The sequence below is a fragment of the Rattus norvegicus genome, chromosome 1, assembly GCF_036323735.1.
Source record: "Rattus norvegicus strain BN/NHsdMcwi chromosome 1, GRCr8, whole genome shotgun sequence".
In the NCBI taxonomy this organism is placed as follows: Eukaryota; Metazoa; Chordata; class Mammalia; order Rodentia; family Muridae; genus Rattus; species Rattus norvegicus.
In genome coordinates, this window is record NC_086019.1 from 87,981,113 (window position 1) to 88,004,568 (window position 23,456).

General features: G+C 51.1%; 2 protein-coding genes across 8 annotated transcripts in view; both read left to right on the forward strand.

The window, feature by feature from the left end:
- Positions 1-6,254, forward strand: part of Eml2 (EMAP like 2) — a 31,443-nt gene extending 25,189 nt beyond the window's left edge. For 5 of the 6 annotated variants that reach the window (NM_138921.3, XM_039093491.2, XM_039093526.2 and 2 more), the window contains 8 exons: positions 151-282; positions 857-924; positions 1,347-1,435; positions 1,610-1,707; positions 2,324-2,411; positions 2,800-2,895; positions 3,699-3,829; positions 5,854-6,254. In NM_138921.3, coding sequence (NP_620276.3) covers positions 151-282; positions 857-924; positions 1,347-1,435; positions 1,610-1,707; positions 2,324-2,411; positions 2,800-2,895; positions 3,699-3,829; positions 5,854-5,979 — 828 coding nt within the window. In that variant the 3' untranslated portion in view covers positions 5,980-6,254. Of the gene's footprint in view, positions 1-150; positions 283-856; positions 925-1,346; positions 1,436-1,609; positions 1,708-2,323; positions 2,412-2,799; positions 2,896-3,698; positions 3,830-5,853 lie in introns of those variants that run through there. The other variant, XR_010061162.1, reaches the window with a different exon arrangement.
- Positions 6,255-12,285: 6,031 nt separating this feature from the next.
- Gpr4 (G protein-coupled receptor 4) lies at positions 12,286-23,456 on the forward strand. 2 transcript variants are annotated; one of them, XM_006228418.3, is made up of 2 exons: positions 12,286-12,442; positions 21,502-23,456. In XM_006228418.3, the coding sequence occupies exon 2, from the start codon at positions 22,260-22,262 to the stop codon at positions 23,355-23,357; it is 1,098 nt and encodes a 365-aa protein (XP_006228480.1). In that variant the 5' UTR covers positions 12,286-12,442; positions 21,502-22,259; the 3' UTR covers positions 23,358-23,456. The 2 variants fall into 2 exon arrangements, with proteins under 2 accessions (XP_006228480.1, NP_001020851.1); NM_001025680.1 differs by lacking the exon at positions 12,286-12,442 and having other exon boundaries at positions 21,967-23,455.

The following is a 23,456-nucleotide window of genomic DNA, read 5'->3' on the forward strand; positions in this document are numbered from 1 at the left end:
CTCCCCTCCCTTCCAGGGACAGGACTTGCTTCGAGCCACAGGGCTGCCAGTGTCAACCCAGCACGGAGATGGCGCCTGTGCAGAAGGCCCTTGCCTGGGTTGCTAGCAGAGTGGCTCCTTCCCATCCTCTTCCTTCTCTCCTTCCTGCAGGGACATGTGGAAGAACTGTGGGGCCTGGCCACACATCCTAGCAGGGCACAGTTTGTGAGCTGTGGGCAGGATAAGCTGGTGCATCTGTGGAGCTCGGAGACCCACCAGCCAGTGTGGAGCAGGAGCATTGAGGTAATGGGCTGGGATGCAGATGTAGGCTTCTGAGAAATTCTGCTTTTCACACCTCAGGCCTCGGCATATCAGAGGGAAGCTGCCCATGCTCTCTTTAAGAAAGGTATCTTGGGGCTGGAGAGATGGCTCAGCACTTAAGAGCTCTGCTCTTTCACAGGTCCTGAGTTCAAATCCCAGCGACCACATGGTGGCTCACAACCATCTGTAATGGGATCTGATGCCCTCTGCTGGTGTGTCCGACACACCAGTGTACTCATATACATAGAATAAATAAAATCTTTCTTTTTAAAGGGGGGATCTTGTTGGGTAGTATTTGGGAAGCAGAAGGAGGTGGAGGCCAACCTGGTTTGGTTTGCACAGTGAGTCCCTGTCTCATGGCGTGGGGTGGGGGAATAGGAAGAAAAGGAAGAATATGTTTCTCTTAAGTTAGTATACTCAAGAAATGGGAATGGCTTCTGGTGGTTTCTGGAAGGCCTTGGAGAGGAGAGAACCTCAGGCCATGCTAGGAACTGGTTCTGAGCTGGAGAATACCTAGTTGGACTTGGGACCCCAGCTCTCTTCCCTTCCTTCCCAGGACCCTGCCCGTTCGGCTGGCTTCCACCCCAGTGGCTCTGTCCTAGCGGTGGGCACAGTGACCGGCAGGTACTACTGAATGGACCACGTCCTTACGAGTTCCTTTCCTATTGTGCACTGCCCTTAGAAGCCCCAGCGTTCTAAACTGGCTGCTTCAATCCTAAAGGCCAGTCTGTAACCCCATCCCTTTCATTCAAAGCACCTCTCTCCCCTCTTGTGCGTCTCTGTGAATCTATTTGAAGTGCGGGGGAGGGGGCGGGGGGGCTTCTAAGCGGGATGAGATGAGAGATGAAGCTGGTTAGGGCTGGGTGGGTGGGTGGTGTTCATCTCAACCTGTCAGAGCCTGACCTCCCTTCTCATTGTGTGGCTCCACCCATGGTAGTCTGGCTCCGCCCTCTCAATCCTGCGTTTGGGAGGCATTTATCTTTCTCCTTCAGGCCCCTCACCAACAGCAGTTCATCCTTCCCCCTCATTATGCCTTCTCCTTTAAGGTGGCTGCTACTGGACACAGACACCCGTGACCTGGTGGCTATCCACACAGATGGCAATGAGCAGATCTCTGTGGTCAGCTTTTCACCAGGTAGGCCCGGGGTCCTGGGAAGGCAGGGTCTTGGGGACTGAGGTTCAGCAGTACAGGCTGGGAGGTGAGGGGCTACAGCCTCCCCAATTGGAGGGGGCTAGTCATGGGGGGAGGCGGGGACTGTGGAGGGGGGCGGAGTCTGGGTGCTTCCTCATAGCCCCTCCCCCTCCCCAGACGGGGCGTACCTGGCTGTGGGCTCCCACGACAACTTGGTGTACGTGTACACGGTGGACCAGGGTGGCCGCAAGGTCAGCCGCCTGGGCAAGTGCTCGGTGAGTGGGCAGTGGTCCCCAGCCCGCGCCACCACCCCGCCCAATGGGGTGCAAAATTAACTTTTTCTATCACGAGGGAGCCAGCCACAGCTTCAGAATGCAGCTGATTTTTTTTTCTTGCCCTGACTATGTCAAGGCGCCTCAGTCGGCCCCCATCCTCATCCCTTATTGTGTTCTAAGCCGACCCTTTGACCCTGACCCTTCGTGTAGCCTCAACCTTCACCTTCCAAGCCCCGTCCCCATTTGTAGCCCCGGCCCTGCATTCTAAACCTATCCCTCCCATCCTAAGAGCACCTCTGTGTAGCCCCGCCCCAAACATTCAAACCTCGCCCCTCACATTCAAAATTCGCCCCCTGTGTGGAGTTCTGCCCACGTGTTCTAAATCGCCTTTGTCTAAGCTTTTCGTCAGCCCCGCCCATCACAGTCTGCCCCCCCCCCACTAACCCGCCCATGGTAGTCTGGCCCCGCCCTCACCCTCTGAAGGCCTGTGTATCCTTCCCTCTAGCCCAGTGTGTTCTCACTCTGTGTATTTTGCCTCCTAGTTTTGATTTAATCCATCCCCTTTCCCTGGCTCAGCCCTCTCCTATGCTCTAAGTGACCCTTGCGTCCCCTGCAGGGCCATTCCAGTTTTATCACTCACCTGGATTGGGCCCAGGACAGCACCTGCTTTGTCACCAACTCTGGAGACTACGAAATTCTGTACTGTGAGTTCTCTGACACTAGCCAGTTTCCTTTCTTCTGTGGCTTATTTGCATGTGATTTGCATACAGTTCCTTAAGCTAGGCCAAACTGATCCGATTTGAAACTGCAATCTCTAGCTTGTGATTGCTTTCCTGGTGCACCCTATTATTTCCTGTTGGCTTTGATGAATGGACAGCAGGGTTTTTATGCAAATGTACCCAGCTCAGGTTTTAGCCTTTCAGCACCCAAAATCTAGCCTCCGTCTGGTCCAGGGAGACAGAAATAAGTCCAGGGAGACATAAATAAATCCAGGGACCTTCAACCCCTCTGTCTTGAACCTCAGTGCTGGGAAATAAATTGGAAAGGTAGTCCCCTCAGGCCCTGAACGTCTCTCCTGATTGTCTGTCCCAGGGGACGCTGCCACCTGTAAGCAGATCACCAGTGCAGACACCGTGAGAAATGTGCAATGGGCTACTGCTACTTGTGTGTTGGGTTTTGGAGTTTTTGGTAAGTTCTGGAATGGGGAAGTTTCCTAAGGACCAGAACTCTGAGAAATAACCTTGGCTTGTGATTTTCATAGTCATATCCGGGTGGCTTCCAGGCTGCGGAATTCACTAAAACTGTTTGGATGGTACCAGCAGAAGAGGAAGGGCAGAAGGAAATGACCTCTAAAGTTCCTCAGACCTTTATAGAAATGAAACAAAATTCATGGGGGCACCTGGCTCAGAGAGCTCCACGCTGAAACCCTCCACATTACCTTGTTCCCTCAGGTCCCCAAGCCAGTAGCTCTAGCTGTGTGAGCACCATTGACCTGGGTAGTGCTGGAATATAGTGGCAACCGTGAGAGTCTCAGGTCTGCTCTTCTGGAGCTAGCGGTCAAATGAGGAAAGTAGCCTCACTCCAAACAGTGTGACCCACATAGGGACTGGCTGGGAAGATGAAGTAGCACTGGAGAAGGTGCCAACTCTGAAGAAGTTAGGGAGGGCCTCCTGGAGAGAGAACCATTTGAGCTGAGACCTGGAGGGTCAAACCACGCCCCCAGCCCCTCACTGGGGGATTCTAGGCAGGGGCGCTACCTCTGAGCCACGCCCCCAGCCCCTCTCTGGGGGATTCTAGGCAGGGGCTCTGCCAAGAGCTATGTCTCCAGCTTTTTTCTTCTTTTTCTTTCTTTCTTTCTTTTTTTTTTTTTTTAAACTTTTTGAAACACACCTCCATAAGTTATCCAGGGAGGTCTTGAACTTTTTTTCTTTTCCTTCTACCATGCCCAGCTTCCAAGCAAATTTTTATCATTTCTCTTGTCCCATCTACAGGGATCTGGCCTGAGGGGGCAGACGGCACAGACATCAATGCTGTGGCCCGCTCTCACGATGGGAACTTGCTGGTTTCTGCTGACGACTTCGGCAAAGTGCACCTGTTCAGCTACCCCTGCTGTCAGCCGAGAGTAAGTCTTCCCGAGGTGGGGGGGGGGTGTCCTAAGAGTGTGGCATTGGAGGTCCTATTCACTCCTTTGTGAATTCCCACCAACTCCCCCTGCCTCTACCTCCCCGGAGTTATGATGATTGATGTGTGCTACCAACCCACGTTATGTGTTGCTAGAGATGGAGCCCAGTGCTTTTCTGCCCTCCCGGCTGCCTCCCTAGCCTTGTGCTGTTGTTCATCTTATTTACCCCTTGGGACCTCAGTTTCCCCACAACTCTAGGATATCTTCATAGCACGGGGTCTGTCATCAGATTCTGAGATGAAACCCATAGCTCTGGGGTTATTGCATATTCTCTTTTTACAAGCATTAAATGAGCACCTACTGTATGCCTGAACAAATAAGACCTGTGGGCCCTTAGTGAGGGCCACTGTCCTCACTAAGCTGGGTTAAGACTACAAGGCCTAGGTGTTTACATTCCCAGCACCTATAATTCCCCTTTAGGCCCAGAATAAAAACGAACTTTTTCAAAGCCAAATGGCTATTGAGAGCAGTTGCCCAAGGCTGGGAGAGTCTGTTCCTGACTACACCCAATCTTAATGATGCAGAACTAGGATTTAATGAAGATCTTTTTTTTTTTTTTTCGGAGCTGGGGGCCGAACCCAGGGCCTTGCGCTTGCTAGGCAAGTGCTCTACCGCTGAGCTAAATCCCCAACCCCTAATGAAGATCTTTTAATGTAGTTTAAGCATGAGGGTTGGGAGAGAGGCACTCAGAAGAAAGAAAGACATACCCAGGAGCCTAAGTGTGGCCTTCTGGTCTTCTCAAAGAAGATGAAAGTGATCCACACCTGAGTGTGGGCATAGGCTCCCCATGGGAGAATCACCCGCTACAGCCCACTTTTACTGGGAACCTGTTCAGTGAAGACAGGTCATACATGTTTTATCTATGCTTTATCTCCAGTGCTGAGCATGGAACCAAGGGCATCATGCATACTATGCAAAGACTCTGTCCCTGAGCCACGCCCTCCCTGGGAGATGCTAGGCAGGGGCTCTACCACTGAGCCACGCCCCCAGCCCCTCATTGGGGGATTGTAGGCAGGGGCTTTACCACTGAGCCACGCCCCCAGCCCCTCACTGGGGGATTCTAGGCAGGGGCTCTACCACTGAGCCATATCTTCCCAGGTAAATGTGCTCATTGCCAAACCTAATGGCCTAAATTCGATCTTCATGATCTTCATAGTGGAAGAAGAGAACCAACTCTTATGAGTTGTCTCCTGACCCCCACTTGTGCATCCACATACACCACACGTACACAATATGTTTTTAGAAGGCAGGGGTGTCTGGAGAGATAGCTCAGCAGTTAAGGAAATGTACTGTTCTCTAGAGGACCTGAGTTCAGGTCCCAGCACCCACATCAGGGGGCTGACTTACATTCAGCTCCAGGAGATCCAACACTTTTTCTGGTCTCCATGGGCAACTGAACAAACCTATACTCTGACACACATATATACATGTAATTAAAAATGAAAATCAAGCCAGAAAGTAGTGGTGCATGCATACGCACATATATACACGGACACACACACACATATACCCACTACATACACACACATACACATGTGTGCACACACAAACATATATGCACACACATACATGCATGCATACACAAACATGCACACATATACATGCAAACACGCACATGCACACACAAACACACACATGCATGCACACACACATACACACGGACACACACATATACATACTATATACACGGACACATACACATGTGTGCACACACAAACATACATGCACACACATACATGCATGCACACACAAACATGTGCACACATATATGCACATGCACACACACAAACACACATGCATGCACACACACACAAACACATACATGCACGCACACATAAATATGCACACACATACACATGCACACGGGCACACACACTTTTATGTATGGCTCTAAAGAAGAAACTGCCAATGGCCTCCAGGTAGCATTTTTCATCTGACCTCTTTTTCTCTCTTCTCTCTAACAGGCTCTCAGCCACAAATATGGTGGACACAGCAGCCATGTGACTAATGTGGCCTTCTTGTGGGATGACAGCATGGTCCTAACCACTGGGGGCAAAGACACGAGCGTGCTGCAGTGGCGGGTAGCCTGAAGCAGGGGTGTGGGGCCAGGGTAGAGTCCTGTGGCAGGGCTGAGATCTATTTTTGGGAGATGTCTATTGTGAAGTACAGTAATATATACCCAGAGTATGTCTATAGCAGAGGGGGTTATGGGGCGGGCGGGTGAGCAGACAGACAGAGGTCTCTATTTATCGGGGTGGGACGAATGGGCCACCATGCCTTGTGGGAGCCATTGGTGTTTGGTTTGGGGTATTTTTTTTTAAGTTTATTCTTTTATATCATTCAGAAATACAGACTTATGCACTGAGCTGTCTAGAGTCTGGTGTGTGTGTGTGTGTGTGTGTGTGTGTGTGTGTGTGTTAGAGGTCAGAGGTCAAAATCAGGTTGTCTTCCTCAGTTGCTCTTTGCTATATTTTTAAAAAAGAAATTTTAACTTTTATTGTAATTTTTAAAAATAAATTATGTAGGAGTGTGTGTGTGTGTGTGTGTGTGTGTGTGTGTGTGTGTGACTTCACATGTGTTCAGCTGCACTTGGAAAGTGGAAGAGGGTGTTAGAGCTCTTGGGTTTAGAGTTGGGAGAATGATGAGCTGCTCAGGTGGGTGCTGGGAACCGGACTGAGTTCTGTACCAGAGCAGCAAATGTTCTCAACCCTGGAGCCATCGTCCCAGCCCCATCTTCCTGAACCTGGAACAGTGTGGCTAGGCTGGCTGGCCAGGAAGCCTTGGGGCACCTCTTCTACCTCCCCAGAACTGGGATTAAAGACCTGTGCTGCTGTGCTCAGATCTTACATGGACACTAGAGACTGACAGACCTCAGTTCCCCATGTTTGCCTGGTAGGCACTTTATAGACAGCTGTCTCCTCGGCCTCTAGAAAGGATCGTTGCATATATACAAATTTTATAATTTTCTCATTGCGGATGGCTGTGAGCCACCATGTGGTTGCTGGGAATTGAACTCAGTGCTCTTAACCGCTGAGCCACCTTTCCCGATGGGATCATTATGTTTTAGGCAGGGTCTGGCCTCAAACTCCCTGTGTAGCCGAGGCTTATCCTGGCTTAACCTTTCAGAGTAGGGGGATCTCAGGCATACACCGCCATGCCTGGTCTATGTGTGGATGTGGACTCTGTGCACTAGCCAAGCGCTCCACAATCTAAGCGATGGATTCCACACAGCCAGCAGAAACATTTCTTTTGTTGTTTTTGTTTGTTTTTTGGTTTCTGAGACAGGGTTTCTCAGTGTCGCCCTGGCTGTCCTGGAACTCACTCTGTAGACCTGGCTGGCCTCAAACTCCAAGATCCATCTGCCTCAGCCTTCCAAATGCTGGGATTAAAGGTGTGCCCAGCCATGTCTGGCAAGGAAATGTAGTTTAAGACTAAGGGGGTTGGTTTCCAAGTTGTTAAAGTACACATTTATTTTTTAAAAATCAATAAATATTTTTATATTTGCAAAAAAAAAAAAAGACTAAGGGGGTTGGGGATTTAGCTCAGGCATCCTGTCAATGTCTGGGCAGGACGGAAATGTTCCTTCCACTGCTCAAGCAAGCAAATTTTGTAAGCAGCATTTCTGTGTGCTGTGTGTGTGTGTGTACATGTGTGTATAAGTGTATGTGTGTGCATGGTTTTGGGTACAGTGAAAACCAAGACAACCTCAGCACTACATCATGGGAAGGAACAGCCCAATGGAAAGGCAGACCTGCCTCAGAAGATGCTGAGAGACCAAGGTGGCACCACGGAGGCCTCCCTGGAAGGGGCAACAGAAGGGTGAAGAAGGAACCGTTCCAGGTGGAAACTCTGACATGTTGCCTCCTCCCAATAAAGTCAAATAAAGCCTCCTGTGTCTCCAGCCACCTCCTGGCTCCTGTCACAGGCCTTGACCACTCTGGGTGTTATCTGGGTGTTACCTGAAGAAGATCTGTGTCTTTTAAACCGACTTTAGACCGTGGGTGGGAAGGGCCAGGATTGCTGGTCACTTCCGTGCTGTCTCCTAGCCCAGTTCAGATACAGAAGCAGGAACTTGAGCAGTGTTTATTGAGTGGCAATTAGAGTGTTTGAATAGTTAAGTGTGTCTTATCCAAAGACTATTGAATTCAACTTCCTCAAAGGGCCTGGGCAAACGGTTCAGTCTGTGTGTTTGCTGCAGTAGTGACTGTCCTCTGAGACAAGTGACTGCCATCTTGGGGAGTTCACCTGTGTTCCCTTGGAAAAGGAGCATCCCAGCTAGACTTAGCATTTATGTACATGAGTATACTGTAGCTGTAGACACAGCAGAAGAGGGCATCAGATTTCATTATAGATGGTTGTGAGCCACCATGTGGTTGCTGGGAATTGAACTCAGGACCTCTAGAAGAGCAGTCACTGAGCCAGCTGTCCCCTCTGCTGTGCTGGGCTTTTAAAACTGTTTACACCTGGGGTTGGGGATTTGGCTCAGTGGTAGAGCACTTGCCTAGTAAGCGCAAGGCCCTGGGTTCGATCCCCAGCTCCGAAAAAAAAAAAGAATAGGAAAAAAAAAACTGTTTACACCCTCTTGGGACACAAGACCCTCCCCTGAGTTCAGCTACCTCCTAGCCCCTGTGGTATGCAGTGATCTCCAGAGTTGCAAGTGGCCACCCAGGGGAGGGATCCAGAGAGGAAGGCTCCGTCTATGCATATGTGAACTTCATCTCTTCTGGGTAAAGGCCTCGCTGGTGCAGCCTGTTGGGAGGAGGAGCACCCATAACCCTGTGCTCTCTAGGGAAGCTCCCAAAACTCACTGGTTCCCCATGTGAACTTCAGTGAAATGCACCCTGGTTGTCTTGGGACCTTGGGAGGAGGAGTAGACTTTGCCTATTTTAGTAACACCACACAAGCGTGAGGTCCTGAGTTCGGATCCCCATCACCCCTGTAAAGAGCCTCCTGCTTCCACCATCTGAGCTCTGGGATCACAGGTGTGCATCACCGTTACAAGGTATCTCCTAAGTTTTTTGTTTCGTTTTGTTTTTCCCTTTTTTATTTTGTTTTTTGTTTGTTTGTTTGTTTGTTTGTTTGAGACCGAGTCTCCCATCATATTCCTGGCTGCCCTGGAACTCACCGTATAGGCTAGGCAGCCCTTGAACTCAGAGAAATGCACCTGCCCCCTGCCTCCTGAGTGCTTGGGTTAAATGGTGTGTGCTATTACACTCTTCTAGACTGTTAAAGGCCTGTTTTCTGACATTCTTGCTCCACCACCCACCCTCAATGGATTCCAACAATCCAGGTTCTGGGAAGGTGACCCAGACTACAGACATAAAACAAACGCTTTTCCTTGGTGGCTCTTAGTGCTCTGTTGCCCCCTTGTGGTCATCTTTGGATCAGCATGGGAAGATTATCCCTTGAAAAGCCAGTTGGAAAATTGCAGGAGATTCTCTCTATATGTCCCTATTCCCTTAGTGTCCCCTGAGCTGGGTCGTGAGAAACTGACTTATGCATGGCCTCCACCCATTGAGAGTTCCTTGCCTGCTCCGATCCAAGAGTAGGGGACGAGAAAGAGTTTTCATTCCGTGGTCTGTGTTTGCACCCTAAAGTCTTGGCTGGTAATGGTCTCATAGCTGCAGGTCGTCTTCACTGTCTAGTTATCCTTCTGAAAACTGTCCCCATTTGTAAATTTTCCCAGTCACCTTCAGAGAGGAGGTGTATTTTGCCTGCCATGACTTGGAATGAAATGAGGCAAACTTAGGGTTCGTTAGAGGAGAGGGCAATCCGACCCCCACTAAAAACCACTGGGCACTCTGACTTGCTTTTTTTTTTTTTTTTTTTTTTTTTTTCTCGGAGCTGGGGGCCGAACCCAGGGCCTTGCGCTTGCTAGGCAAGCGCTCTACCACTGAGCTAAATCCCCAACCCCCTGACTTGCTTTTTAAGAAGTAGGCCATGAGGCTGGACAGATGACTCAGCGGTTAAGAGCACTGACTGCTCTTCCAGAGGTCATGAGTTCAATTCCCAGCAACCACATGGTGGCTCACAACCATCTGTAATGAGATCTGGTGCCCTCTTCTGGCCTGCAGTCACATATGCAGGCAGAATGCTGTACATAAAATAAATAAATCTTTAAAAAAAAATTAAAAAAAAAAAGAAGTAGGCCATGGTGGCTCACACTTGTAACTCAAACAATCTCGAATGGAGGCAGAAGGATCAGGAGTTCAAGGTCAGCCTCAGCTGCTTGTGAAGTTCAAGGCCCTCCTGGGCTGGGTAAAACCATGTCTCATCTCTTGGGATTTATATATAAGGTTGCCATGACACTTGCCTTGGCCCTGTCCTTTTAACTCTCCGATGTGATGTTGTGAGTGTCCCTGCTTTGTGGTTAACCGTCTCATTTTCTATGCCCGTTAAGTTCCCTGAAAGAAGAGAATGTTAAGGCTCAGAGAGGTGAGGTCACCTACCGAAGGCCACACAGCAGAACAACAGCAGCTCCCTTTTTTTTTTTTTTAAGCTGTTGGATTTGTGTGAAGTTGTAGAGTGGCTGAAAACTAACCTGTGGTGTTAAAAGAAAGAACCAGGGTACTGACAAGATGTCTGATTATGGCTGTTAGGAAGGTGCTTGCCATCCAAGCAGGAGGACATGGGCGTGGGGATGGAGAGTTGGCTCAGAAGTTAAGAGCGCTGACTGCCCTTCCGATGGACCCAGGTTCCGTTACCACTACCCACCAGGCCGCTCCACAAGAATCTGTAGCTCCAGTTCCAGACGATCCGACGCCCTCTTCTGGCATCTGCAGGTACTGCAGGTACAGAATGCCTAAACATGCATGTGAAGAACACACGTACGTTTCTTCAAAGCGTGTGTGGCGTGTTGTAGCTGTTGAGATGAGTTGGTGGGTAAAGCCATTTGCTGTCAAGCCTGATAACCTGAGTTTGGTTCCTTAAACCCACACGAAAGTGGAAGGAGAGAACTTGTCTTTTGGCCTCCACGAGTACCATGACACTCGCCCCAACTCCCCACATGTCCTTACGCAGAATAATGATAAACATACAAGGATTTTAATTAGACGAGTTGGAGCACACTAATCCCAGCACTCAGGAGGCAGAGGCAGGCAGATTTCTGAGTTCAAGGCTAGCCTGTTCTACAGAGTGAGTTCCAGGACAGCCAGTGCTACATAGAGAAACCTTGTCTCGAAAAACCAAAACTAAAACCAAAACAACAACAAAAATCCAAGATGATGATTCCTGAGTTTACTACCTAAAATGGCTTCTGTGTGTGTGTGTGTGTGTGTGTGTGTGTGTGCGTGCGCGCGCACACACACACACACACACACACACACACACACACACACACACAAAGGGTTGGGTAGGATGATCCAAGCACTAATGAGACAGAATAAGGCGGATCTCTCTGAGTCCCTGGCCAGCCAGGGTTACATAGTGAAATCTAGTCTGGAACAACAAACAATACTGAGTGGCATACTCAAAGCCCCCGCCTAGAATCCCCCAGTGAGGGGCTGGGGGCGTGGCTCAGTGGTAGAGCCCCTGCCTAGAATCCCACAGTGAGGGGTTGGGGGTGTTGCTCAGTGGTAGAGCCCCTGCCTGGAATCCCCCAGTGAGGAGCTGGGGGTGGGGTACTTGCCTAGTATGTGTAAGGCCATTGGTTCTCAGCCAAGATAAAATGACTACGTAAATTAGAACTGTAAACACTATCACTGCTGTTGTTTTTGGAGGGCTGTATTCCAGGAAGATCAGAAGTCTCTACTTCTACTACGTCTATCATGACCTCTCAGGACTAATTTGTGCAGGAAGTGACCGACCGTGATAAAAGGAGGGCGATGCAGCTCTTTGAAACCTTTGCACACTTCCTGAAAACAATGGGAATTTCACTTCCAGGCAACAGACGCACAAGAGTAATAAACCTCAACACAAGAATGGCCCTCCTGCTACCAGGGGGACTGATAACTAGGAAAAAAAATAGAAAAGTACAGTCCATTCAAAGTGAGGCGTTGAGGTGATCTATGGGTACACCAAGCTTTTAGAGGGCAGACTAGGGTGCCTTGGAAAGCCCTGTGGGAATGTTTTAAAGATAGCCCCTCATTAGCCCACTTTGCCCTCAAACTCTCAGCGATCCTCCTGCCTCAGCCTCTCAAGTAATGGGAGAAGATTATAACCAAGGCTTGCATGGAGGGGGTTCTTCAAAGAAGGAAGCGACAGGAAGAAGGGTCCCAAGCCAAATGTCCCTCCCTGAGGAAGGCTTAAATTCGAAATGTGGAATTGGAGAGGGTGAGGAAGGAGTTAATAGGTTGAGCCTCTGAAGCAGCAGGTGAAATTTCCAGGCTTGAATTCCCGGGGGCGGGGAGGGGGCACCGTGGGGTGCAGGGGAGCGGCAGAGGAGGGGTTAATGGGGGCGGGCCTGGGTGGGGCGGGGCCTGGGTTCCGACTCCAGCCCCGGGCCAGGGGTTGTCGCTGCTCTCCTGCCCCGCGGGGGCGCCCGCCGGGTCCCCGCGCTGCGCAGAGTCGGGACCAAGTCACAGACAACGGTCGCCCAGCCCAGCCTCGGAGCAGGTGGGTGCTGTCTCTCTGTTCTCATTCTACCCCTTCTCAGGTCCTAGACTCTAGATGGCCACTCTGCTGCCTCAGTCTCCCCGCAGCTTCCCCTCTCCGCCACTCGGCTCCGGAGAACCCATCTTTTCTGCTTCTCCCTCCTGTTCCTGGGGTTCCTAAAATACTCTGCATCTGGGTCTCTCTCTCTCTCTCTCTCTCTCTCTCTCTCTCTCTCTCTCTCTCTCTCTCACACACACACACACACACACAAACACACACGCGCGCGCACACACACATATCATGAACTATCTTTGAACTCACTCTCATGCCCACCACATTGGTCTCGAATTCACTGCAATCCTTAGTTTCCTAGAGTCTACTGGGATTACATGTCTGTGTCACCCCACCCGGCTCTCCACCCTCTGGCGTTTTATAGACAGCCCCTGACTGTACAGCTCAGGTTTACCTTAACCTGGCCACCCTCCTGCCTCAGCCCCCTAAATGCTGTTGGTATTCTTCAGCAACAAACCCAGAGGACTCTATTCCTTTATTTCTTGGGGTCCCCCACCTGCCCCTCCCTTCTGCCTCTGGATCCCTTCTACCTCATGCCTGGCCTCCAGTCCCCAGTTTATGTGAGACCCCCTCCTTCTCTTTGTATGTCCCCAACTCATATCCACCTCATCTTGCCTCCCCACACCTGCTCCTCCTCTGGTTCTCTGACTCTTTGGCCCTCGCCCACTCCCACGTTGTTGTGGCGCCTTTAGCGCCCCCACCCTACCCCATCACTCTCCCTAAGTCCTGAGACACCCTGGAACTTTTTCCTCCGGGTTGTGGGCTGCTTAGGGTTGGGGTAGGGGACAGTGGGGTTGCAATCCAGGGCGGATGGACCCTGAGTGACACCATGACCCCAGTACCCACTTTGTAGTCACCCAGTGGCTTCTGAGGTCACACCTACCCCACCCTCCTGTTTCAGGAATTCCTGGCTAAAGGGGTTGGGGAGGTGGACTTCCTCCCGAACTTCCTCCCTTCCAGGATTTGGCTGGGTCTCTGTTAACTCCTTCCTATTTTGTCTTACTCCCCTTCCCTGGAACTGAACTCCCGGACTTCATTTCTCAACCAGGCTCTAGAGTTCTCAAAGCTTTGGTGTGTGTGTGTGTGTGTGTGTGTGTGTGTGTGTGTGTGTGTGTGTGTGTGTTGTTCCAAGCTGGATGTGCACTGGGGACACTAATGTAAAAGATGGGGAGCACCTCAGTGCTCCTCCTTCTAGACTCTCCAGCCAGCTGCACCCCCTAAAATCTACTGAAAGTTCTTCCCAGTATCTCTGTCTGAGGTAGAACTTGATCAACGTCACGTTTGGGATCCAACTAGGAATGAGTACTGAGATGAATGAGTAAGGCTTCCCAAACTCTGACCACCCTGGAGCCCTGCAGCCTGGTGTGCTGGCACCTGACTGTTACCCTAGCACTAGGAAGATAAGAGACTGGAGGATTAAGAGTTGCCGGGCCAGCCTAGGTGACATGACACCCTGTCTCAAAAGACTCTTGTAGTGACACATACCTGTAACTCAGGCTGAGGCAGGAGAATCTTAGTCTGAGGCCAGCCTAGACTGCCTTCCAGTCTCTGAATGATAGGACCTGTACGGCTGAAAGCCTTTGAGACAAGTGCAGGGAAGCAAAGGCCCTTTAGGTGTTCTAACCCTTCAATCCCTGCTGCAAAGCTCCTGTGGGATCCACACGGGCCATGCCCCTTCCATTGAACAAGCAGGGAAACTGAGGCCTCAGAGCACGAAACTCAGGGCTTAGGACTCTTATCCAACGGCAGCCCATATCCGGAGACCTGGGTTCCCTTGACCATATCTGGAGACCTGAATTCTTTCACTACCACTAAGTCGGATTAATTCGGGCAACAAGGCCGGCAAAGTGAGTAGGGAGCCACGCCAGACTTGGGTATGAATGGCTGGAGGCCAGAAGGGAGGGTTTGCGGAGCAGAGCAGACAAGATTTTTCTGAGGACTTGCTGGTGGAGAGGAAAGGGGTCCAGAGGTAGCGTGGGCTGAGGGGTTGAGGGGGAGGAGTTTCAGAGAGAGCGCGAGAGACAAGCCAAGTGAATTAGCTCCACCCGGTCTCCTGACCCTCCCCTCAAAGCCCACTGTTCCCCCGGGACACGGCCTATAATTTGGTTTGTGTCTAGACAAATAATAACTCAGCTGGTGTGAACCGGGAGGGGCGAGGCCAGACCGCTGAGCAAGGGGTCAGAAGCAGCCCGGGTTCCTAGGGTCCATCCCTTCCCGAGGTGGGGAGAATATAATTTTGGGGGGGCCGGGTGATCGTCTGTCCTGACCCCCCAACTCCGTGAGCCTTCAGTATCTTAGAATGTTTTAAGTCAGAGCAGGAATATGGGGGAAAGAGGAAGTAGGGTTCACCTATTTACAAAGCGTTCTCATTTCTGCAAAGAGTGAAAAGGGAAACGTGTATTCATTTGCTGGGAAAAGATAAAAATCACCCAAGGTTTAATAATAGATTATGAAAGTCATAGCGTGTGTTTTATTTTATTTTATTTTATTTCCTTTTTTTTTTTTTTTTTTTTTTTTGAAATCATAGAGGGTTCTAACAATAGAACTTCAGAATCTTGGGCCGGGAGACGCCTGGAATATTGCAAGCTGACGAGGGTGCACGCTGGCAAAGGCAAGGATAATAATAACAGAAAAGCAGAGAATCAAGGCTCTAGAATGTTAGAACATTCGACCACAAGCGGGGCCGGCCATAGAATCTCGGGACTTGAGAACCGCCGCCAGATTCTAGAATGTCAGCAGGGTAGCTCTAACAATTCCACCGTCCTGCTGGGTGGTGTGGGTGTAGAGGCCAGGGTTGGTGGTGGAGGTGGGACAGAGATGATCCTTAATAAAAATAGGGAAACTGAGGCCCAGCCAGGTGGCCTGACTGCACGCCCCCCCCCCCTTTGCCATTTCCTCTTGCTGCCAAGGCACCAGGTGGGCAGCGAGAAACACTGATCACATTTCAGCCCTAATGAGCAGACGGGAGCTGGCCGGTCCCCTGGGGCCTCCAGAATGGGGGAGACTGGGAGCCCATGGTGGAGAGAAGCAGGGGGAGCCTCGTGGCTTCAGAAATGAGGGTGGTGAGCGGGCTAAGGGTTGATGAGTATGGGGGTGTGGGCCCCTGTCACTGCTTTCTCTTGGCTTTTCAACCTCCATGTCTTTGAGTTTTGCTGCATTGGGGGTTTGGGGAGCCTTCAGGGACTAGGTGTTCTTCCCTGGCTTTAGTAGCTGAGGCTGACTGGGGCTTGGGGTACAGGCTATCCTTTTCTATATCCCCACCAAAAGTTGTGTCACACTTGAACTTATCTTTTCCTGCAGGAACCTGAGTCGGGGGTGGGGTGTAAGATTTCGGCTCACTAAGGGTTAAGATAACATTGACTCCACCTAAGGCTATGCTAGAGGGACACTTCAGCCATGATGGGGTAGAGTGTGTGTGTGTGTGTGTGTGTGTGTGTGACTGTGTGTGACTGTGTGTGACAGTGTGAGTGTATGTGAGAGTGAGTGTGTGACAGTGTGTGAGTGACTGTGTGAGAGAGTGTGTGTGTGACTGTGTGTGAGAGTGTGTGTGTGTGACTGTGTGTGTGACTGTGTGTGACAGTGTGTGACTGTGTGTGTGTGACTGTGTGTGAGAGAGTGTGAGTGTGTGTGTGACTGTGTGTGAGAGAGTGTGAGTGTGTGTGTGACTGTGTGTGACTGTGTGAGAGAGAGTGTGAGTCTGTGTGTGACTGTGTGTGACAGTGTGAGTGTATGTGAGAGTGAGTATGTGACTGTGTGTGAGAGTGTGTGTGTGTCTTGTGAGAAAGAGTGTGAGTGTGTGTGTGACTGTGTGTGAGAGAGTGTGAGTGTGTGTGTGACTGTGTGTGAGAGAGTGTGAGTGTGTGTGTGACTGTGTGTGAGAGAGTGTGAGTGTGTGTGTGACTGTGTGTGAGAGAGTGTGAGTGTGTGTGTGACTGTGTGAGATGTGTTCATTTGGAGGCCAAAGAACACTGATGTCTTTTCCAACAGACATGTTTGGATGTCAGATGTCGTTTCACAACAGTGTGAGATCTGAACCAGCAGCTCACTGTTTCAACCAACCCGCCTTCTAATGATACCAATTAGTGCTGGTCACTGGCACACAGGGCAATTTCTGCTTTTAGTGACTGCTTAGGCCACTTAGGCCATCCTGCTTTCGTAAAGGATGGTCATACCCACTAACATCTTCCTAGGGCCACTTTTGTGTGCTTTTTTTTTTTTTTAAGATTTATTTATATGAGTACACTGGTAACTGTATTCAGACACACCAGAAGAACACATTGGATGGTTGTGAGCCACCATGTGGTTGCTGGGATTTGAACTCAGGACCTCTGGAAGAGCAGTCAGTGCTCTTAACCTCTGAGCCAGCCACCTCTCTCTATGTTTTTTTTTTGTTTTTTTTTTTTTTGTTTTTTTTTTGTTCTTTTTTTTTCGGAGCTGGGGACTGAACCCAGGGCCTTGCGCTTCCTAGGCAAGCGCTCTACCACTGAGCTAAATCCCCAACCCCCTCTCTCTATGTTCTTAGAAAGTCCCTATTAACAAGGTGTGGTGACACACACCTTTAATCCCAGCACTCAGGAGGCAGAGGCAGGTAGATCTCAAGAGTTCGAGGCCAGCCTGGTCTACAGAGTGAGTTCCACGTTAGCTAGGGCTACCCAGAAAAACTCTTGTCTTGAAAAATAAAGAAATAACGATTTCTGATTTTTAACAGGTTCTCAAAGAGGTTTGAAGCTGCTAGAAAGACACTGGTACAGGAATGAGAGGAAAGAAGCAGTCAGAGGAGGAGATACTGTTCAGTTCAGATAGTGAATAATAGTCTTTCCTCTCTGGACCTCAGTTTCCCCATATGTACTGGGAAGAAATGGACCCCTGTTTCCACACTCTGAAAGCCTGTATCATGGACTTTTAAGACTCAGAGGTTCTATGGTGGCTGAGGCTGGGGTGAGGTTGTCGTGCGGGTGATGGTCTGTCTGTCTGTCTGTCTGTCTGTCTGTCTGTCTGTCTGTGCCTCTCTGCCCTGCGCCTAGCTGGCATTCTCATGACTCAGGTAGGCTGAGGACAGGGTGGGTGCCAGACTTTGTTCCCTGGGAGGAAATTGGCAATGAGAGGTTCATTTCCGTTGGCTGCCAGGAATGTCTTTGCTGCCTGTGTACCTGGTCTCATCTCAGCGGGGACCTGGGGCCATGGAAGGGGATTTCAGGGAACACCCAGCTGTCCTTCGAGGGCTCTTATGTGGGTGCTGAGGATCTGAAGGCAGACACTTGCATCCACGGCAGTCAGTTTACACGCTGAGTCATAGCCTCAGCCCTTCACATCCTTCCCTTCTTTCTTTCTCTTTAAATTTGGAGGCAGGGTCTCACTTATCCCAGCCTGACCTGTTGGGCTTACAGGCTTGGGCCAACGCGACTGACTTAGGAAGTGCTGGGGATACAACCCAGGGCGAATACTTCATGAACTGAGCTATGTGCTGAGGCCTCTTTTTAGCCTTCTGTTTCTTCTTTGTGGTGATGGGGATTGAGCTCGGGACCTCATGCCTGCTAGAGAAGCATTCTTCTACTGAGCCACACCCCAGCACCCACTGTTAGACTCTAGGTAAGCATTCTATCAGTCAGCCATGTCCCCAGGACCGCATACTGAATATTTTACTGAAGACGCTTCATTTTGCCACATATTTTCCATGTGTGATGTGATTAGGATAGAGGCCGTACCCCTCTTTTGTAGAAGTTAAGGATTCTGTAGGAAAAAATTCCCCTTTCTGTAGTAATAGGAAAAGAGAGATGGAGGGAGGGAGGGAGGGAGGGGGAGAGGGAGGAGGGAGGGGAATGGGGAAGGGGAGGGAGGGGAATGGGGAGGGGGAGGGAGGGAGAGAGCACAAGAACAGAGAGGGGGCAGGCAAAGAGGAGATGGGGGGGGACTTAGTCTGGGTGGGAGATTTTGATTGATGGTAGGTTGGGCTGGCTCCCATTGGTCTATCCAGGAACAAGTCCCTCCCACTCCATTTCCAAGAGATCCAGAAGTTTCCAGCTCTGGGGTGGGGAGGTAGGTATCTAAGGACTCCCCACAGGGTGCTGGCCTTAGGGATCAGGACATGGCCTGACCTTTCCAAGTCAATCAGGAAGCAGATGGGTCCTGCCCTTTAATCTCCTCCCAGCTTGCAGCCTCTTCCCCCAGGCTCCCCAGGGCTTGTTGATGCCTGGGGTAGAGTCTGGGAGGAGGAGAGGGAGAGCCATGGTGGGAGAAGCACCGGCCAGAGTGTTCTGCCCTCTCCTAGCCTCTAGGCTTCTGGAATGATTTATAGAAGTCCCAGGCACTTGCTGGGCACCTACTGTGTGCAAGAACTGTCCTTCACACTGTCCTTCACACGGGTAACAGAACAGTTCACACGACACTCAAGGTCTCTGTTGCCCAAGAAGTTCCAGACAGACGGAAGCCCGCAGGATACACAGTGCTGTGAGGAGATGATTGTAGGAGTGGTGGGGACTGTCACAAAGACTTGGGAAGGAGTGAAGGATGTAAAAGAGGAGCTGAAGACGCCATAGGCTAGTCAGGGAGAGAGTGTGGAGGTATCAGTACTGGAGGAAGCTCATTGGATTGGAGATTGCTGAAGGGAGTAGTGGGCAAGGCAGTACAGGCTAGCTAGGAAGAATCCGGGTACTAGGAGCTTCCATTTTCCAGCAAATCTATTCATTTTCTTGCAATAATGCAGAGAGAACCTAGGGCCTTGCACATACGAATCAGGTGCTCTAACACTGAACTTCTAGCCTCCAGAAGTGGGGGATTCTAGGCAGGGGCTCCACCACTGAGCCACGCCCTCACCCCCTCACTGGGGGATTCTAGGCAGGGGCTCCACCACTGAGCCACGCCCCCACCCCCTCACTGGGGGATTCTAGGCAGGGGCTCTACCACTGAGCCACGCCCTCACCCCCTCACTGGGGGATTCTAGGCAGGGGCTCCACCACTGAGCCACGCCCTCACCCCCTCACTGGGGGATTCTAGGCAGGGGCTCCACCACTGATCCATGCCTCCAGACTCTTGGAAGCCTTTGGAAGTTCATGAAGAAAAGAACCAGAGGACTTGGGTTTCTGAGGCTTGCTGTGTGACTCCAGGCTCATCCCTTCCCCTCTCTGGACTATAATTTCCTCATTTGTTTAGTAGACTTAACCTGTCTGTCTGTCTCCCTCTCTCTCCTTTCTCTCTCTTAAATTACTTTTGTTTGTTTATTTATGTATTGTCCTGGTATATGTGTAGAGGACAACTTCTGGGAGTGAGTTCTCTCCTTTCGCCATGTGGGTATTGGGGATAAAATCAGGGCGTCACGCTTGGCAGTAAGCAACTTTTCAGAGAAGCCGTCTCATTGGCCCTCAAACTGGTTTTTAAGTGTGTTCTGGGGATTTTTCAGAGGTGGCTTCCCAGCCTCTGTGTCTTTCCTCCAGACCATGTGGCACTTTCTCCATCCATTGTCTTAGACTGGATTTCCAAGGACGATCTTGTTGGTTTCCTTCTTTCCTTCCTTCCTTCCTTCCTTCCTTCCTTCCTTCCTTCATCCCTCCCTCCCCCCTCTCATTTATTTATTTATCTCTTCCCTCTTTCTTTTTTCTTCAAAATAAGCCTCTTTGTAGCCCTGGCTATACTGAAACTCACCCTGTGAACAGGCTAGCCTCAATCTCAGGTATCAGCCTGCCTCTGCCTCCTGAGTTTAAAATGCTTTGAAGCTGGGCGTGGTGGTGCCTGCCTATAGTCTCACCACTCGGGAAGCAAGGATGCTCACGAGTTTCAGACTGGCCTGGGCTACATGGTAAGACCCAGCCACAGAAATCCATCAAGCCAACCAACAGATGTGCAGGGGACGTGGCTCAGTTGGTACAGCACCTTCTCTCGAGTGCATAAGGCCCAGGATAACAAGCTCTGTGTGAACTGGGCATAGTAGAGCACTCCTGTGATCCCAACACTCGAGAAGGCTGGAGCATCGAGGACTAGGTTCAAGGCCAGCCTGAACTACATGAGACAGAGAAGAAGAGGGAGAGGGAGAGGGAAAGAAGGAGGGGGAGGGGGAGAAGGGAAGAGGGAGAGGGAGAGGGAGAGGGAGAAGAGAAGGAGAGGGAGAAGAGGAGAGAGAAGGAGAGGGAGAGAGATTGGTTTACATCCGAGTAAACTAAACAGGTACAGACCGCCGGATCATCAGGTGAGGGGTTTGGTGCATGACTGTTGTCTACTATAAACATGTAGATCTTCGCAGAATAAAGGTTCCGGGTCCTTACTGGACAGCGGGTAAAGGAGAGGGACGCCTGTGAGGGCTGCGCCCCCTGCTGGCTGCAACTCGTGTCCCTAACCATGACCTTTTCAGAGTCTAACAACTCCTGCTCTGCCCCACTGTCAACCCCGAGGTCCTTTTACGCCAGTGGGACTCTGGGAAACGAAGGGCTGTCTGGGAAAGGGGGCTGAGGGCAGAGACTTCCCACCTTGGGCATCAGGACCTTGGACAGATCTGAGTGGTGCTCCTTGTCAAAGCTGTATCTGCTCTCTGTTAAAGAGCATATGCATGCGCGCTTGCTTCCGCTTGCCTTTCTGTATAAGCGGGAGTCAGAGGACAACCTATAGAATTGGTTCCTTTCTTCCACCGTGTGAGTTCCTGGAATCGAACTCTAGTTGTAAAGCTCCTTTCCCCATTGAGCCATCTCCACACTCCTCACCATCCACTGCTTACTTAAAAACACGTTTTCATAGCTTCAAACCCAGTATGTAGTGGAGGATGACTTTGAACTCCTAACTGTCCATCCTCCACCTTCTGGTTCAAAGACACATGCCGACATTTTGGGTCTTTAATTTGTATTTGGAAAGTCCCTCTATTGCCCAGCACCCTAAATCCTATGCTCTTAGACATCTCTGCCTCAGGGTGATACTCAGGCTTTGTTGGGGTGTTCCTTTTGTCTTCCACAGGAATAACGGGAAGGTCCTGGGGAGGCCAGTATGGACATCCATGCCAGTTTCTCTAATGTTTTCTCTCCCCTCAGGCCTAGTGACCTCAGCTATCAGTACAGTCGTGAGTGGGACAACCTCATCTCCACTCCTCAGTCTCCACCAGGATCAACTGAGTCTCCTGGAACCCCCTTCGGAGTCCCCCTCCTACCCACAATCCTCTTGTGCTCCGCCACTTACTCACCTTCCTGTTTCCTAGCATCCCTTCCTACAGTCACCAGCCCTTACAAGCCCTTCCTCTTTGCCCATCCCCAGAGGAGACCTCACTTTCCTTCCCCCATTGGTGACTTTACATAGTTCTCTGTTTCCTGCTGCGGTCCTAGCAGATGCCAGCATTCTAAGTTGCATCCTGCCAACTCTGTAACTTCTCTCAAAGCTCCCCTGTGTCTTCCCTTAGTGTTCTAGAACATTCAATCCCACTGGTACTTCATCATGTCCCTATTGACAATAAGCATGACACCTCTGGTGTCTTCATCTCCCCCGTAAACACTGCCTTCACCTATTTTTCTGGTGCCCCCATCTTTGCGCTCTGGTTGTTGTGCAGAAACCCCCACTGACATTAGTCCCACCTCTTATCCTATCTCCATCACTCCTTGACGTTCTTCCTCTCAAGTTCTCCTTTTGCTTAGCCTACCACAAAGCAACTCGGATCTCACTCCTTGTGAACTGTCTCCTGTGATGCTTCCCTGAGCCTCCAAAGAGGGGGCTCAGGGGGCCTGATGGCCTCCCGCCCCCCGTGGCCCTGTAGCCCCAGTGGGCCAGGGGAAGCGCCTGGGAAGTCCCATCGCCCAGGATGGACAACAGCACGGGCACGTGGGAGGGCTGCCATGTGGACTCTCGAGTGGACCACCTCTTCCCACCATCCCTCTACATCTTCGTCATCGGGGTGGGGCTGCCCACCAACTGCCTGGCCCTGTGGGCAGCCTACCGCCAGGTGCGCCAGCGCAATGAGCTGGGCGTCTACCTGATGAACTTGAGCATCGCAGACCTGCTGTACATCTGTACGCTGCCGCTGTGGGTCGACTACTTCCTCCACCATGACAACTGGATCCACGGCCCCGGCTCCTGCAAGCTCTTTGGCTTCATCTTCTACAGCAACATCTACATCAGCATCGCCTTCCTGTGCTGCATCTCCGTGGACCGCTACCTGGCTGTGGCCCATCCGCTGCGCTTTGCGCGCCTGCGCCGGGTCAAGACAGCAGTAGCTGTGAGCTCCGTGGTCTGGGCCACCGAGCTAGGCGCCAACTCGGCACCGCTCTTTCATGACGAGCTCTTTCGTGATCGCTACAACCACACCTTCTGCTTCGAGAAGTTCCCCATGGAGCGCTGGGTGGCCTGGATGAACCTGTACCGCGTCTTTGTGGGGTTCCTCTTCCCCTGGGCACTCATGTTGCTGTGCTACCGCGGCATCCTGCGGGCCGTACAGAGCAGTGTGTCCACCGAGCGCCAGGAGAAAGTCAAGATCAAACGCCTGGCCCTGAGCCTCATCGCCATCGTGCTGGTGTGCTTTGCACCCTACCATGCTCTCTTGCTGTCTCGCAGCGCTGTCTATCTGGGCCGGCCCTGGGACTGTGGCTTCGAGGAGCGAGTCTTCTCTGCCTACCACAGCTCCCTAGCCTTCACCAGCCTCAATTGCGTGGCTGACCCCATCCTCTACTGCCTGGTCAACGAGGGTGCCCGTAGTGACGTGGCCAAAGCCCTGCACAACCTCCTCCGCTTCCTGGCCAGCAACAAGCCCCAGGAGATGGCCAATGCTTCCCTCACCCTGGAGACACCATTGACCTCCAAGAGGAGCACCACCGGCAAAACGTCTGGGGCTGTCTGGGCAGTGCCTCCCACTGCCCAGGGGGACCAGGTGCCACTGAAGGTGCTGCTGCCCCCGGCACAGTGAGCCCCATGCCCAACTGTCATCCTGCACCCTCCCCATTGTATGCAAATGTATGTAAATATGGCCATGTGGATATTCATACGAATACAAGAGAAAAATGAG

Coding starts and splice junctions, on each gene's coding strand:
- Gpr4 (XM_006228418.3), top strand. CDS start 22,260: ATGGACAACAGCACGGGCACGTGGGAGGGCTGCCATGTGGACTCTCGA.